Source organism: Oncorhynchus kisutch, linkage group LG16 (genome assembly GCF_002021735.2).
Source record: "Oncorhynchus kisutch isolate 150728-3 linkage group LG16, Okis_V2, whole genome shotgun sequence".
Lineage (NCBI taxonomy): Eukaryota > Metazoa > Chordata > Actinopteri > Salmoniformes > Salmonidae > Oncorhynchus > Oncorhynchus kisutch.
The window spans coordinates 30,187,302-30,203,400 of NC_034189.2; the positions used below are offsets into that span (position 1 = coordinate 30,187,302).

General features: G+C 44.9%; 1 protein-coding gene across 3 annotated transcripts in view; it reads left to right on the forward strand.

Annotated features, from left to right (window-relative positions):
- The window catches only part of LOC109906612 (actin filament-associated protein 1-like), a 112,853-nt gene that overhangs the window by 96,319 nt on the left and 435 nt on the right, over positions 1 to 16,099 (forward strand). For 2 of the 3 annotated variants that reach the window (XM_031792215.1, XM_020504411.2), the window contains exons 8-17: positions 1,844 to 1,925; positions 4,881 to 5,033; positions 7,587 to 7,798; positions 8,114 to 8,259; positions 10,474 to 10,588; positions 11,056 to 11,295; positions 13,233 to 13,353; positions 14,581 to 14,745; positions 15,217 to 15,407; positions 15,867 to 16,034. In XM_031792215.1, the coding sequence (XP_031648075.1) occupies positions 1,844 to 1,925; positions 4,881 to 5,033; positions 7,587 to 7,798; positions 8,114 to 8,259; positions 10,474 to 10,588; positions 11,056 to 11,295; positions 13,233 to 13,353; positions 14,581 to 14,745; positions 15,217 to 15,407; positions 15,867 to 16,034 (1,593 nt within the window). The remainder of the gene's footprint in view (positions 1 to 1,843; positions 1,926 to 4,880; positions 5,034 to 7,586; positions 7,799 to 8,113; positions 8,260 to 10,473; positions 10,589 to 11,055; positions 11,296 to 13,232; positions 13,354 to 14,580; positions 14,746 to 15,216; positions 15,408 to 15,866; positions 16,035 to 16,099) is intronic. The other variant, XM_020504408.2, reaches the window with a different exon arrangement.

Consider the following 16,099-nt stretch of genomic DNA (forward strand, 5'->3'; position numbering starts at 1 on the left):
GGTACCGAGATGAGATCCTCAGACCCCTTGTGAGACCATATGCTGGTGCGGTTGGCCCTGGGTTCCTCCTAATGCAAGACCATGCTAGACCTCATGTGGCTGGAGTGTGTCAGCAGTTCCTGCAAGAGGAAGGCATTGATGCTATGGACTGGCCGGCCCGTTCCCCAGACCTGAATCCATCATGTCTCGCTCCATCCACCAACACCACGTTGCACCACAGACTGTCCAGGAGTTGGCGGATGCTTTAGTCCAGGTCTGGGAGGAGATCCCTAAAGAGACCATCCGCCACCTCATCAGGAGCATGCCCAGGCGTTGTAGGGAGGTCATACAGGCACGTGGAGGCCACACACACTACTGAGCCTCATTTTGACTTGTTTTAAGGACATTACATCAACGTTGGATCAGCCTGTAGTGTGGTTTTCCACTTAAATTTTGAGTGTGACTCCAAATCCAGACCTCCATGGGTTGATAAATTTGATTTCCATTTATCATTTTTGTATGATTTTGTTGTCAGCACATTCAACTATGTAAAGAAAAAAGTATTTAATAAGAATATTTCATTCATTCAGATCTAGGATGTGTTATTTTAGTGTTCCCTTTATTTTTTTGAGCAGTGTATATACACACACACACACATCCCTGTATGCTGCCATAGGGCCCCTCGCCTGTGTTCCCTAATAACAAGCAGGATGCCAGGGCAGCACATTGCAGTAAAAGCTGTAATTGTTGTGCCAAATAGCACTTAATGACAGCTCTGGCACAGTGTGTGTAGGGAGGTGAAGGAAGAGTGTGTTATTGGATTTCAATAGCCTGGAGAAAACAGGTAAACTTACTGGAACTGTTGGAGCCTTATTGTACAGAGCTTGTGTGTGTGTGTGTCTGTGTGTGTACGGTGGTGGAAAATTAGGCAGATCAGAAGGAGTTTAATGACAAACCGCTCCCTAGCTGGCACAGTACACAGAAGCCTAGCCTAATTATTTCAACCATAACATGTTGCAGATGCTCTCCGAGATTCTCTGTGGGTACAGTGTGTGTTTTATGTATATGGTTGTGTGTGAGTGTGCGTCTCTGTATTTCTCTCTCTCGCTCTGTCTGTCTGTGTGTGTGTGTGTGTGTGTGTGTGTGTGCGTCTCTGTATTTCTCTCTCTCGCTCTGTGTGTGTGTGTGTGTGTGTGTGCGTCTCTGTATTTCTCTCTCTCGCTCTGTGTGTGTGTGTGTGTGTGTGTGCGTCTCTGTATTTCTCTCTCTCGCTCTGTGTGTGTGTGTGTGTGTGCGTCTCTGTATTTCTCTCTCTCGCTCTGTGTGTTTGTCTGTTTTTATATTTCTGTCTGCATGTGTACCACCCTGCATCCCACTGCTGGCTTGCCTCTGAAGCTAAACAGGTTTGGTCCGGGTCGGTCCCTCGATGGGAGACCAGTTGCTGCTAGAATTGGTTTTGGAGCGCCAGTAGGAGGCACTCTTTCCTCTGTCCTAATTATTATTTGTTTTTGAATGCCCCAGGGCAGTGATTGGGAGCGTTGCCCTGTGTAGGGTTCCGTCTTTCGGATGGGACGTTAAACGGGTGTCCTGACACACTGTGGTCACTGAAGATCACATGGCACTTATTGTTAACCCCGGTGTCCTGGCTAAATTCCCAATCTGGCCCTCATACCATCATGGCCACCTAATCAGCCCCAGCTTCCAATGGGCTCATTCATCCCCCCCTCCTCTCCCCTGTAACTATCCCCAAGGTTGTTGCTGTAAATGAGAATCTGTTCTTGGTCAATTTACCTGTAAAATAAGGGTTAAATATATATATTTTTATGTAAATATATGTCTAACAGTTCTAACTCCTCCATTGCAGAAGGTGTCATGTGATAGGCCGAGCTCAGATGGCGAGCCGCCCCATGAGAACGGACACACCGTCACCGACTGTAAGGACCAAGGTGAGACCAGGGAAGGGTCTGGAATACTTTGATAGCTACACGAAGTACAGCACATCATACTGGGTTAATGGCATTCTGGTTTTGAACACACACTCTTGATATTGGTGTGAAAGAATCTCTTCTCAATTGGGCTTTCCCTTGGTTCAATACTGTCCCTCTGGAAGTTAAATGAGTAATGGCATGTAAGCCATGTTTTAGCTCTAGATTCATATACTTTATCCTTTAGTCTTCAAGATGCACTATGCAGAAATCGCTCTGCCATTTCCTAGGTGCTAGAATTTGAGTTGTTTTGAGTCATTTCAGTGACAAAACAAGTAAGTATTGTGTAGAGAATCATTGTACCTTCTAAACCGCTGTGAAATATCTTATTCATAACAAAAAATATAGTATTTTCAGCTGTTTGAAGCTGGTGTTCAAAGCCGAAAGTAATAGAACAAAAACTAAACTTAAGACCGGGAAGCATAGAAATAGAGCACATAGAACGGATCTACCACTTTTTAGACGTTCGTTCAAAAGAGAATGACGGATCTATAACACACTTTTCTATGTGAATTTGGTCAGGTCGACCAAAAAGTTACATACAGTATTGCATCTTTAATGCTCATGAAGCCTTGTGTTTCTTCAGCGTTGACCCAGCTGTAAATCCCTCTATACTCTATGTTGATTGGAGATGGGGTGTATTTTCTTCAGGGTCAGAGCAGCTTGTGTGTTCAGGGGAGTATGATTGAGATTAGCTACAGCAACAATGGACTTGAGCATTTGGATTTCTTCAACGTTTAGTTGAACCAAGACAGCAGAGATGCTGTCTAAATAGCAGGATGGGATTATTCATCGTCTGCTTGCTCGACAAGCTCAATTCCGCTGGGTTCACATGTTCATTTAACTTGTCGAGACCTCTTGTTTGGATTCTCTGGAATTTAGAGCTGTTTGTGTTTGGTTTCATTACGCACAAACCAACGCACACACGCAGACTCTCTCGTTCTCTCTCCCCAGGCTGTGATTAAAAGACCTGTGTCTAATAGTTTGCATATCACTGCTGGGAAACCGTGATTGTTGTGGAAATATGCACACGATCTCTGACTGATGGCTTTTGACAGATTGCTGTAAGTCTATGCGTTTGTTGTGCTCCCTCTGGTGAGACCAATTGTGAGTGTATTATGATACTGCCCTCTGGAGGATTGGAGGGGTAATGCTGCTTGGCTACCACTTTTATTCCCCAACTTTCATTCATCAATTATTATTTGATGCCCAATCCCAAATTGACCCATATCCCCTACCCCTATATGCACTTCATGTAGAACTAAGACTATGGTAAAGCTCCACAATGCCCTCTGATAGGTTAGGTTGTATATTTGCCATATTGCTTGCACTCCTCCAATCCTCTCATATCTAGTTCCCACGGAGTAGGGGTGGGTGGTGGCTTGAGTCCATACACTATGTCACCAGTGGCGAGCCAGTGGTTGATGATATCACCTCATATCTCTACAGTACCAGTGCATCTCCAAGCCAAACAACTACCACAGACCCACTCTTCTCACACCATTTCACCCCAGCTGCCCACTTTCTGAGGGGAGAAAAACGAGTCTCCAAACCCCCTTTTTCAGCTTAATCAGCCACATTCCTTCCATGGCTGGTAAGAAGCGAACTTGACTCAGTGGAATCAAATTAGCCTGATCAGAGAGTTTCCCCCCTGTCTTTCACGGCAAAAATAAGAGGAAAATTGTTATAATCATTCAAAGTGAAGCTCTTTCACACGTGTGTCTGGCTTCCTACCTTAGGCCCGATGTCTAGTGTGTGTGTGTGTGTGTGTGTGTGTGTGTGTGTGTGTGTGTGTGTGTGTGTGTGTGTGTGTGTGTGTGTGTGTGTGTGTGTGTGTGTGTGTGTGTGTGTGTGTGTGTGTGTGTGTGTGTGTGTGTGATAAATAAATCACTAGCAGGGATTGGGCAGAAATGGCCACATATTTGATAAGATTTGTCGCCATGGTAGATATCATCACTATCAGGGTAACGGGATTTGAGTTGATTCCTGCAGGGCAGCGGAGGTGTGTGTGGCTTACGTCTGTCTGCGTCTCTCTGTGTGTGTGTCAGCGTAAGCGTCTGTCTGCAGAAGCACTCCAGACTCCGAGCGTCAGCTGCTTCACTACGATGACATCATTCACAGGGAATTTTGCACCCCTGCCTCAGAAAACCCCTCTCTTCTTTCTGTCTCACTATTGTGTCCGCCTCCACAAAGGAAAATGGGACCTCCACAACTTTGTGAAGGGGGAGTTATACTATATTCTGTAGTAATTAATGGATATTGACAGGTAATAATGTACATGGGTATGATGCAGATAATCAAACTCTGCAGATATTGGGAGAATTTAAATATTGCAGTTATCTTAAGACAAAAGCTTATAGGAATATGCACTACTTTCTAGTCAGTGAATCTCCCTGTCACACACTATACAAAACAAATCATTTTATGGCCATTTCCATCATCTCTTCTCAACTATGTGACGTCTATTCTTGTCATTCTGTCTGTGGCTCATCTCTCGTTTACCCTTCTGGCAGTTTCCAGAGTGGATCTTGTCGACCAAACCCTGCTCACCGCAGACCACACAATCCAAACAACCCTCAGACGACCAGCAGATTTTCTATTCAGACTCACAGAGAGACAGGCTTTATGACCGGGTTTAGTCCAGTTTAGCGGTATTTACAGGAGAATGTGCACTGTCATTGTGTCCGTGGGCCTCTTCGGTTAGTAGAATTGAGGCCTAATTACTGACCTAAATATTCAAATGATATGACAATCTGGTCAAATAGCTGATGTAATATTTTTTTCATTCTTAAAGGTGAAATTACCTTGAAGGTTTAGCTCTCTGACATTGCATGTCTCTCTTTGCTCTTTCACTCCCTCTCTCTCTTCCTCCTCTCTTCCTCTCCCTCTCTCTTTATCTCTCTCTCTCTCTCTCAGGTAAAGGAAAGAAGGACTCTCAGAAGAGTCAGAAGGGAGGCACGCTGGGAAAAGGGGCGGGAAAGAAGATAACTAAGATCATTGGCCTGGGCAAAAAGAAGCCGTCCACTGACGAACAGACATCTTCAGCCGAGGAGGACATACCCACCTGTGGTAAGACACCTCTTAGGGGTTAGAGGTCACATCTGGGGTTTAGAGGTCAACCTACAGTGGCAAGAAAAAATATGCGAACCCTTTGGAAATACCTGGATTTCTGCATAAAATGGTCATAAAATTTGATCTGATTTTCATCTAGGTCACAACAATAGACAAACACAGTCTGCTTAAACTAATAACACACAGACAATTATACATTTTCATGTCTTTATTGAGCACACTGTGTAAAGATTCACAGTGCAGGGTGGGAAAAGTATGTGAACCCTTGGGTTTAATAACTGGTTGACCCTCCTTTGGCAGCAATAACCTCAACCAAACGTTTTCTGTGGTTGTGGATCAGATCTGCACAACGGTCAGGAGGAATGTTTGACCACCAACTGTTTCAGTTTCGCAATATTCTTGGAGTGTCTGGTGTGACCTGCTCTCTTGAGGTCATGCCACAGCATCTCAATCGGGTTGAGGTTAGGACTCTGACTGGGCCACTCCAGAAGGCATATTTTCTTCTGTTGAAGCCATTCTGTTGTTCATTTACTTCTGTGTTTTGGGTCGTTGTCCTGTTGCATCACCCAACTTCTGTTGAGCTTCAATTGGCAGCATTCTCCTGTAAAATGTCATGATAAACTTGGGAATTTATTTTTCCGCCTATGACAGCAAGCTGTCTCATTGATTGGACTCCAAGTTAGCTGACTCCTGACTCCAATTAGCTTTTGGAGAAGTCATTAGCCTAGGGGTTCATACTTTTTCCGACCTACTGTCATGACGCTGGCCTGGGGGTAGGTTTATGACAGTCATAAATACCTCTTTCCCCCTTTTTCCTCTCTCTACCCTACTGATGTGACTATTGGAAATCCCTTGGTTAACATAGGGATTCTGGGAACATCAGAAGTTGGGGGGAAATTAACCATATTTTGGTAATCCGACCAGTTGAACATATGCGTTGGTACTTAATGAATATGATGTCAGTTCGGTTGTCATCTGAGACATTCTCATCAATGATAGGATGACATAAATGGTACAGTGGAAAGTATACACATTATAGTTATCAGATTCACATGGAATTGTTGTGCAATTTAAATGTTTGAATATAAAATTATTGGTGAAAAGATTCAATGTAATTTTAGCTTCCAAATGAGAGATTTGGGTTTTCATAAGGTTAGGGCTCTGCTCAAACAGTGGCCCGTTCCCGGTGAAGAGACATGGGTTATAAAACTATGAAAACACACCCTTCTCCCTCCACTATATAAAGCCTTGACGAAAAATGTAACCTCCTGTTCAGAGGACGTGAGGACGCCGGCCCATACGTTTAGAAGGACTAACATGTCAACTACAGAACTAAGCCAACCTAAGCGTGAGCTTTGGTTGTGAATGGTATGAACTTTGAACTCTTATTCACTAAAGAAGTGAGACATCCTAGCCGTTGAGTTAGAAACAGCAGCTAAAAACGTGGGCTAGGAACCCCCTACCACCCAACGACGACACTACAACGTTTCCCGTTCACCACCAGAGACACTCTTCAAAGGACAAAGGACTCTGTTGAGCAACTTGGCCATCCATCTACCACCGAACTATTGAAGTGCAGCTCAGAGTAAATATTTATTGCATTTTCCTTTTCCAAATGGGCGGTAATTTAGAATGAATAAGATACTGTATTTACGATAGAGTAGCAGCCTACGGTCCGGTAGAGACATCGCTTCTCCCTTTGTTCTTCAGTCTTCCCGCTCTTTCACTCAAACTCAGCCCCCTTTTCTTTGTGTAACCAGCTGTCATATCTGTTCCGTCCGCCAGGGACGTTTTCCTTTATGACATAATTTGTAATCAATGTATGATTCATTCTGTGTATATGTAATTCTGTGTGATTGATGAGGTATTTAGTAAATTAACAATTAAACCCAATTTTGTATTGCTGATTCAACTTGTTAGCCAGGGTTCGTGAAGATATCTGAAAGTTGTAAATTCTTGTTTCAGACTGAAATAAGGTGATGATTAATATTGACTGCTATTGATGTAAAATATTACTAGGTCTTTAAGAGTTTATTCGGAAGATAACAGCTCTATAAATATTATTTTGTGGGGCCCCGACTTTCTAGTTAATTACATTTACATGATAAGCTCAATCAGGTAATATTAATTACAGAGAAAGGATTTTATAGAATAGCGACACGACACTACACTGTGCATGTTTAAATTATGTATTCAATATAGACAAGAAAAATACAATAATTTGTGTGTTATTAGTTTATTGTTATTAGTTTAAGCACAAAAAAATTGTTGTGACTTAGATGAAGATCAGATCAAATTTGATGATCAATTTATGCAGAAATCCAGGTAATTCCAAAGGGTTCACATACTTTTTCTTGCCACTGTATATAAAGGGTGGATTTGGTTGTATAGGTATTGTTATATAGAGGGCTTATAGAACGTATGGGGAAAAGTTTTGAATGAGAACAGCCAGAACTGCAGCTATAGACTCATTTTCTGGTCTGATGTTTTGCTATTCGCCATTTTACCCCACCCTTTTGTCCTAACTGGTCCGTCTTGTCTGATTGACAGGCTACCTGAACGTGATGTCCAATAACCGCTGGCGTGAGCGTTGGTGTCGTCTGAAGGACAACCAGCTGTTGCTCCATAAGGACCGCGCTGACCTGAAGACCCATATGGCCAGCCTGCCCCTCCGAGGCTGCGAGGTCAGCCCCGGGCTGGACTCCAAACACCCCTTCGCCTTCCGCCTGCTCCGCAATGGACAGGAGGTGGCTGTACTGGAGGTAGGTTGGCGGTCAATTGGCTCGGGGTGGAGGTTAGTCTTAGGTTCAGATCTAGGATCAGCTTACCCTCGCCAACTCTGAACCTTAAATCAAATTGCCCTACGGCACTGTGAAGTGCTAATGTTATAGTGATAGTACGGATTGGATGGAAAGAAATTATGCAAAGTATCTCTTGTTTTATCATTTTTTGTTGTTGTTGAAGTTTATACATAGGTACACTTGTTTTCTAAACCAATGAATAGTATTAACATAAATAAATAGATACTAGTTTCTTTAAATTAGCGTAATAATCTCTAACCCATCTCTTCTCTCCAGGCGTCCTCCTCAGAGAGTATGGGTCGGTGGTTGGGGGTGCTGCTCGCTGAGACTGGTTCCACCACAGACCCTGCTGCCCTGCACTACGACTACATAGACGTAGAGACTACCGCTAACGTCATCCAGCTGGCCAAGCAGTCCTTCTGGTTAGACACACACACACACACACACACACTGCCGTTTTTCCCTCATCAATCTACACACAATACCACATAATGACAAAGCAGAAACAGGTTTTTAGAAATATTACATTTTGGTACTTTGTTGAAGCGCCTTCGGCAGCAATTACAGCCTCGAGTCTTTTGGGGTATGATGCTACAAGCTTGGCACACCTGTATTTGGGGAGTTTCTCCCATTCTTCTCTGCAGATCCTCTCAAGCTCTGTCAGGTTGGATGGGGAGCGTTGCTGCACAGCTATTTTTAGCTCTCTCCAGAGATGTTAGATTGGGTTCAAGTCCGGGCTCTGGCTGGGCCACTCAAGGACATTCAGAGACTTGTCCCGAAGCCACTCTTGCATTGTCTTGGCTGTGTGCTTAGGGTCGTTGCCCTGTTGGAAGGGAACCTTTGCTCCAGTCTGAGGTCCTGAGTGCTCTGGGGCAGGTTTTCATCAAGGATCTGTCTGTACGTTGCTCTGTTCATCTTTCCCTCAATCCTGACTAGTCTCCCAGTCCCTGCCTCTGAAAAACATCCCCACAGCACGATGCTGCCACCATGCTTCTCTGTAGGGATGGTGCCATGTTTCTTCCAGACATGACACTTGGCCTTCAAGCCAAATAGTTCAATCTTGGTTTCATCAGACCAGAGAATCTTGTTTCTCATGGTCTGAGGTGCCTTTTGGTAAACTCCAAGCGGGCTGTCATGTGCCTTTCACTGAGAAGTGGCTTCTGTCTGGCCACTCTACCATAAAGGCCTGATTGGTGGAGTGCTGACGAGATGGTTGTCCTTCTGGAAGATTCTCCCATCTCCGCAGAGGATCTCTGGAGCTCTGTCAGAGTGACCATCAGGTTTTTGGTCACCTCCCTGACCAAGGACCTTCTCCCCCGATTGCTCAGTTTGGCCGGACGGCCAGCTCTAGCAAGAGTCTTATATGTTCCAAACTTCCATTTAAGAATGGAAGTTTGGAAGCCACTGTGTTCTTGGGGACCGTCAATGGTGCAGACATTTTTTGCTACCCTTCCCCAGATCTGTGCCTCGACACAATCCTGTCTCGAAGCTCTACGAACAATTCCTTCGACCCCGTGGCTTGGTTTTTGCTCTGACATGGACATTCAACTGTGTGACCTTATATAGACAGGTGTGTGCCTTTCCAAATCATGACCAAGGCGGACTCCAATCAAGTTGTAGAAACATCTCAAGGATGATCAATGGAAACAGGATGCACCTGAGCTCAATTTTGAGTCTCATAGCAAAGGGTCTGAATACTTATGTAAATAAGATATTTCTGTTTTTTATTTGTAATACATTTGCTAAAAATGTTGCTTTGTCATTATGGGGTATTGTGTATAGATACATTTTCATTTCTCATCTATCTAATCAATTTTAGAATAAGACTGTAACATAACAAAATCTGGAAAAATGGTCTGAATACTTTCTGAATGCAGGGTTCTTATCACCCTATTGGGGATCTCAGAAAAGGCTAATGTTTTTTGGGGCAGATAATGTATGTTTTTGAATCCCAAAAAGTATGTGTGTTGTTCCCTCAGCCGCTCAGACCCCCGTTCAGTTAGGAATGGACATCTCTGGACCAATTTATTTCCCGCTCTCTGGCCATTTGATGTGTCACTCTGACCAACAGGGTTTTCACAAAAGCAACGTGTGCAGGCCAGTCCTCCCCACACAATAACACAATACACTTTGCAAGGGCTGGATAAAGCGTCTGCCTACCCAAGGGAGCACTAAATGTCTGAACTGTTATTTGTATGATGCCGGCAATATATGAGACCGCTAATACACCGAGTGTACAAAACATTAAGAACACCTGCTCTGTCCATTAAATAGGCTGACCAGGTGAATCCAGGCGAAAAGTTATGATCCCTTATTAAGGTCACTTCCTAAATCCACTTCAGTCAGTGTAGATGTAGGGGAGGAGACATGTTTTTTTTTCCCATGCCTCGAGTAATTGAGGCTGTTCAGAGGGCAAAAGTGGAGGGTGCAACTCATTTAGGAAGGTGACCTTAATGTTTTGTACACTCAGTGTACGTGTCCAGCTATAACGGTCCTTCATGGACAATCCTCTCCATATTCCCCACTAGACTCCACGTGTTATATAAGCGCTTTACTTTTGGACTATAACAACTTTTTATATGTCGATTCCCTGATGTATTATCACTCACTCATGGATATGTGCATTTTCTCCCCAGCTTCACTAGTAAACGCGTTGTATCTCCCAACCCCTATCTGGACAACCCTGTGAACGGTTATGCCTGCCCCTCTGGAATGGCACTGCACTATGATGATGTGCCCATCAATGGAACGGTAAGGACACACACACACACACACACACACACACACACACACACACACACACACACACACACACACACACACACACACACTGAGAAAACAAACAAATTAGCGCACATATTTCTGCAATATCTCAGTAACTATTATATCTGGATGCTGCGCTGCTTGTGATGGCTTGCATCGGGTATCTTTCTGTTTCTCTTCCTCTTTCTCACTCTAATCCGACTTTGATTAATAATTGTGCAAGTGCTTTCCTCTGCTCTAGCTCACTTTTCTGTAACAATAACAACCCTTTGGCTTCCTCTCTTCTTTTCTCTTTTTTCCCCTTTTCCTGACTTATTTTTTTGCTCTTTTTCAAATGTACTCCTTCCCTTTATTCCCTTTTCATGTCCTTGTTTCTCTTATTTTTCTTTCTCTTTCTTTCCTTTAATCTCCTCCTCCGTTTCCTCTCCTCTCTGCATGCCTACCTCTAACATAAGGACCCAGAGGCGTTATACTCCAGCCCTGCCACCGGAGGGCGACGGCTGAGAGAGGAGGTGTTGTATGAGGATGCTGACCTCTATGAGAACATGCCTTCGCCCAAGCTGGCTGCCCGCTACTCCCCCAAGCCCAGCCGCCTAGCCTCTTCCTCCAGCCACGGCAAAACGCCTGGCCCTGTTAAATCCAAATTCCTTTCCTCCTCTTCCTCAGCTAACACTAACACTAAAGCCGGTACTCAGGTGACTAACGCTCTGCTGTCTTAACATTAACGCAACCTTAATTAACACTGTATACTTTTCTGTCATCTTAAAGGGATAGTCCACCTCAAATTCAAAGTTCAAATCGTCTAAAGTCGAGTCTCTTATGGCATTTGTTGTATAGATCCTGCTATATGCATTCATCAACATCTCAAGGCCTTAAACCCAAATTATTGGGAGAGATTGACAGCATCTGAATTCCCATCTAATAACTTTTGATTTTGGAGTTAGCTCTCCCTTTAACATGTTGTATGCGCAGTGTACACCTGCTCTTTCCATGACATAGACTGACCAGGTGAATCCAGGAGAAAACTATGATCCTTTATTGATGTTGCTTGTTAAATCCAATTCAATCAATTTAGATGAAGGGGAGGAGAAGTGTTATGATTTTTAAGCCTTGAGATGATTGAGACATGGATTGTGTATGTGTGCCACTTAGAGGGTGAATGGTTAAGACAAAAGATTTAAGCGTATTTGAACGGGGTACGGTAGTAGCTGCCAGGCACACCGGTTTGAGTGTGTCAAGAACTGCAACGCTGCTGGGTTTTTCCACTCTCGGCAGTTTCCCGTGTGTATCATGAATGGCCCACCACACAAACGGCATTCCAGACAACTTGACACAACTGTGGGAAGCATTAGAGTCAACACGGGCCAGCTTTCCTGTGGATTGCTTTCGACACCTTGTAGAGTACATGCAGCGACAAATTATAGGCTGTGCTGTGGGGTAGGGGTGCAACTCGGTATTAGTGAGGCGTTTGTAATGTTTTGTCCACTCCGTGTGCTAGTGTGTCTTTGCTGAGGGGAGAGGTAAGCGGTATGCCTAACAATGGGCAGGGGGAGGGATTCAATTCTTATTACATTTATTATTCCTGCAGAAACATTTAATGTAATGGTGTTGATACTGGCCACCCAGAATCCAGGTTTTGAGACATTATCCTCAAAATCCCCGCTAGCTTAGTCCTGCTGTAGTGCAGCTCTTACTAAAAAAATACTCTGTCCGGTATTGAGTATCTGGGAGTTAGTTAGGGTCTGAGGCATTGACCATGCAACACTTTAGCTAGAGGCCTGATATTGGACTGAGAGAAGTAAGAGGGGATCGAATATCTGCAGTGTGTTAGGCATGGTATCTGTGGGAGCACTTCAGACCACCCAGATGATAGAGACTTTTCCTCCTTTGTGTGTGTGTGTCCTCTGTGTGTTTATACTGCTCTTTGCCTTTACAACGACCATCGCCTGCATGCATGCATGTATGTAATTATATTTTTATAGCCTACATGGATGTGAGTTGGAAGTCACCACTTGGCTTTGTAGAGTTGAGCTTTGGTGTGTGTGTGTGCTTGCATGCATCGGTCCGTGTGTGTTTATGACCAGGGGTGTTAACATGGAACCCTGCGCCACAAAGCCTGCGCTAGTGTTTACTGTCATCCTGCTAGGTGTACAACTCCGGCTCAATGGCCCGAATGCTTTCAGTAAAGCTAATTGAAACTGAATGGTAGAGCACCACATCCAAACCCCTGGTTATGTAGTAGTCCACACACACACACACACACACACACACACACACACACACACACACACACACACACACACACACACACACACACACACACACACTCTCCAGGGGAATAGGGTTCAATAGGGCTGGTTTAGCCTAATGCTGGGATTACTGTGGGATTCATACTTTTAGTGTCATGTGTTTAACGTGCAATTCATTTCTACAGCTGTGCACAGAGTCGTTCACATGATCTTACCCACCTGGGAATTTAGATGGGCATGGTTGATTTTTATTGGAAGTGGGTTGTGGACATTTTAACTGTAGCGTAGTGGTTTTCATTATAGCTGCAAATTGTTTAAGGACTGTGCGTTTCAACCAGATTGTGAATGCCTGCTCTCTCGCTTCCTCCTTCTCGACCAATCAGCTGAAGGGAAAGAAGGCCCCAGTGACCAATGGGACAGCGTCTAAACAGAAGGTGGACAAGAACCAGGCCAAGAAGACCAATGGAACAACCAGTGGAGCATCTGTGAAACGCAACAACTCCAGTAAGAGTCTAGTGTGTGTGTGTGTGTGTGTGTAGGGGGGGGGGGGGGAGTTTGCGAGCTAGATAGAATGAGAGCGAGTGAGCGAGACACACACCCATTCCCATGAGTCTATGAGTCTTTCTATAAATCATGACACAGTACATACCAGTGTGATAATTCATAAGCTACTGCTAGCCTGTCACTTCTAGTCAGCCCTTATACAGTCTGCTAGCTGTGATATTTAGCAGTAGCCTGGGCTTAGCAGACATGAAGTCTGGCTCCCCACTCCTCAGTCCCAGTCAAACCCACCACTGATCGCTTTCTAGGAAAACTGGAGCCACACACAAAAAAATCCGGAATTCACAAATTACAGTTGGTGGAGCAGCAGGAGTAAATATCTTTGGATGGTGCGAAGACGGCTTCCTTGAAACCATCCGTTGTAAATCCCAGCCTTATGGAGGATTACCATGACATACCCGGACCAAACTATCATTCAACGTCGAGTCAATGTTCAAGTAGCAGCTTGAATATTTGGCCAGGGTGACCCGTGGTTACTGGTGAGGCTAATATTTGTGGTGAAGGTCTGTGTGTTTTCAGTAATGTGTGAACTACGACAGTTTTGAACCCACTTTCTCATATTTGGTCGCTTTTGTAAGCATCGTGTTCGTAGGGGATACCAACTATGTGCCATTTTGGATTTAGTGTATGTTACACAATACTTGTTTAATGTCAAGCTAAAATAGGCCCATATTGATGGTTGGAGATGTCAAGTGGTGGTTTGATTGATTATTTGGTCCTTCGTAGAGGCTAATGTGCTAGTGAGGCACATACGCACGCACGCAGGCGCACACACACACACAGTCGTACTTCAGTGGTGTGGGGAGGTTCTAGTGGCCTCTTTTTTTTTTCAGCAGGGTTGGTTCCTAGTCCCTACTCTACTCTGTTTGATTAAGGAGTGCTTATAGGCTGAGGTTTGGGTTCAATGGGTTTCTGGTCAGTTTATGCCTCGTCTACAACTCTGATGAGCATGGTCTTTTTCTTTCACCACTCCCTCCTTCCCTCTCATAGCAATCCATCCTTCTTCACATATTTCCTTACCTCCTTTTGGATCTCATTCTCTCCTTCTCCCTCCCCCTAATCCCTCCTTCTCCCCTCCCCTTCCATTACCCGTTTCCCACCACCTAAGGAGCATTTTGGTTTTAACGGCGCAAAGGGATATATGGCGTAAAGCCCCTCTCTCTCCTGCAGGCGCAGAGCAGTATAAGTACGGTAAGAACCGCGTGGAGGCGGACGCAAAGCGGCTGCAGGCTAAAGAGGAGGAGCTGATGAGGAGGAAGCAGGACATCAGGAACCGTCTGACCCAGCTGAAGAAGGACCGGAAAGACCTGCGCACCGCCATGGAGGCCAGCACCGGTACGACAGAGGGACAAACGCATGCACACTTAGACAGACAGACATACAGACACATTCACGCACACACACACACACACACACACACTGCTTTTTCCAAGATAGAGAAAGAAGGGGGAGAGGTAAAGAGTAAGTGGTGAGAGACGAAGGATTAGACGGGGGAGAGGTGGGAGTAAAAGTATGGGGAGATATTATTGGAGGAGAAGAGGAAGAGCGGTTTAGAGTGGTGGGAGATGGAATGAGTGTTGGAACGAAGAGTGGACATGTGGGAGTTAGTGGTGTGATGATGGAGTCACGGGTGGGAGGATTATGGTTAGGAGTGAGTGGTGCGGGATGGAAGACTGGTTTGGAGGGGGAGAGATGGGAGTCATGTATCAGACGTTCTTATCCTGAGAAACTTGTCAATAAACTAAAATAACAGTAAGAGGGGAACCGGGAGTGAACCTCCTTCCTCTTCATTCCTCCCTCCCTCAGGTAAGCGTTCCGCTGCGTCTCTGGTGGAGCGGCTGAAGAAGGTGGAGGACGAGTGCAAGCTGAAGGAGGACGAGAGGGTGAGCCTGGAGCTGGAGCTGACGGAGGTCAAGGAGAGTCTGAAGAAGGCCCTGAGTGGAGGAGTCACCCTGGGACTCACCATTGAGCCCAAGTCTGGCACCTCCAGCCCGCAGGTTAGACCTCAATCACATTTATTTTATCGATACTTTTTTACATCAGCAGATACCCAGCCTACAACCCCTAAGAGCAAGCAATGCAGATGTAGAATCACAGTGGCTAGGAAAAACTCCCTAGAAAGGCAGGAACCTAGGAAGAAACCTAGAGGGGACACAGCCCTCTTCTGGCTACACCGACCATGTCCATGACCTATGGCTGAGTTTCAATACTGTGAAAAGGTGTCCTTTTCTTGAATAATGAACATTGTCCATGTAAATTAGTCTTCTAGATAGTCTAAAGGGACTTAAATTATTATTTTATTTTTTACCTTATGTGCATTTCACCATCTGCATTTCAAAAACTTGTCTGGTGTAAGCTATATTCCCAACATACCGATGACAAACAGTCAACAGGCTTTTGATAAAGTGTTGAAAATGTTCCTGCTGACTCTGAATGGTGTGTATCTGTGTGTCCAGTCCCCAGTGTTGCTGAGGCGTACCCTAGAGAACTCTCCCATCTCCAGCTGTGACACCAGCGACACAGAGAGCTGTTCTACTCTGCCCGTCAACAGCGCCTCCCTCCTCCGCAGGACGGCCAATCAGAAACCCTCGACCGTCCGCGGCCACGTCCTCAGGAAGGCCAAGGTGAGACAGAGTTACAGAGAACAAACACGCGTGCGCTCGGGAACACAGTCAGCACTCGGTCAACT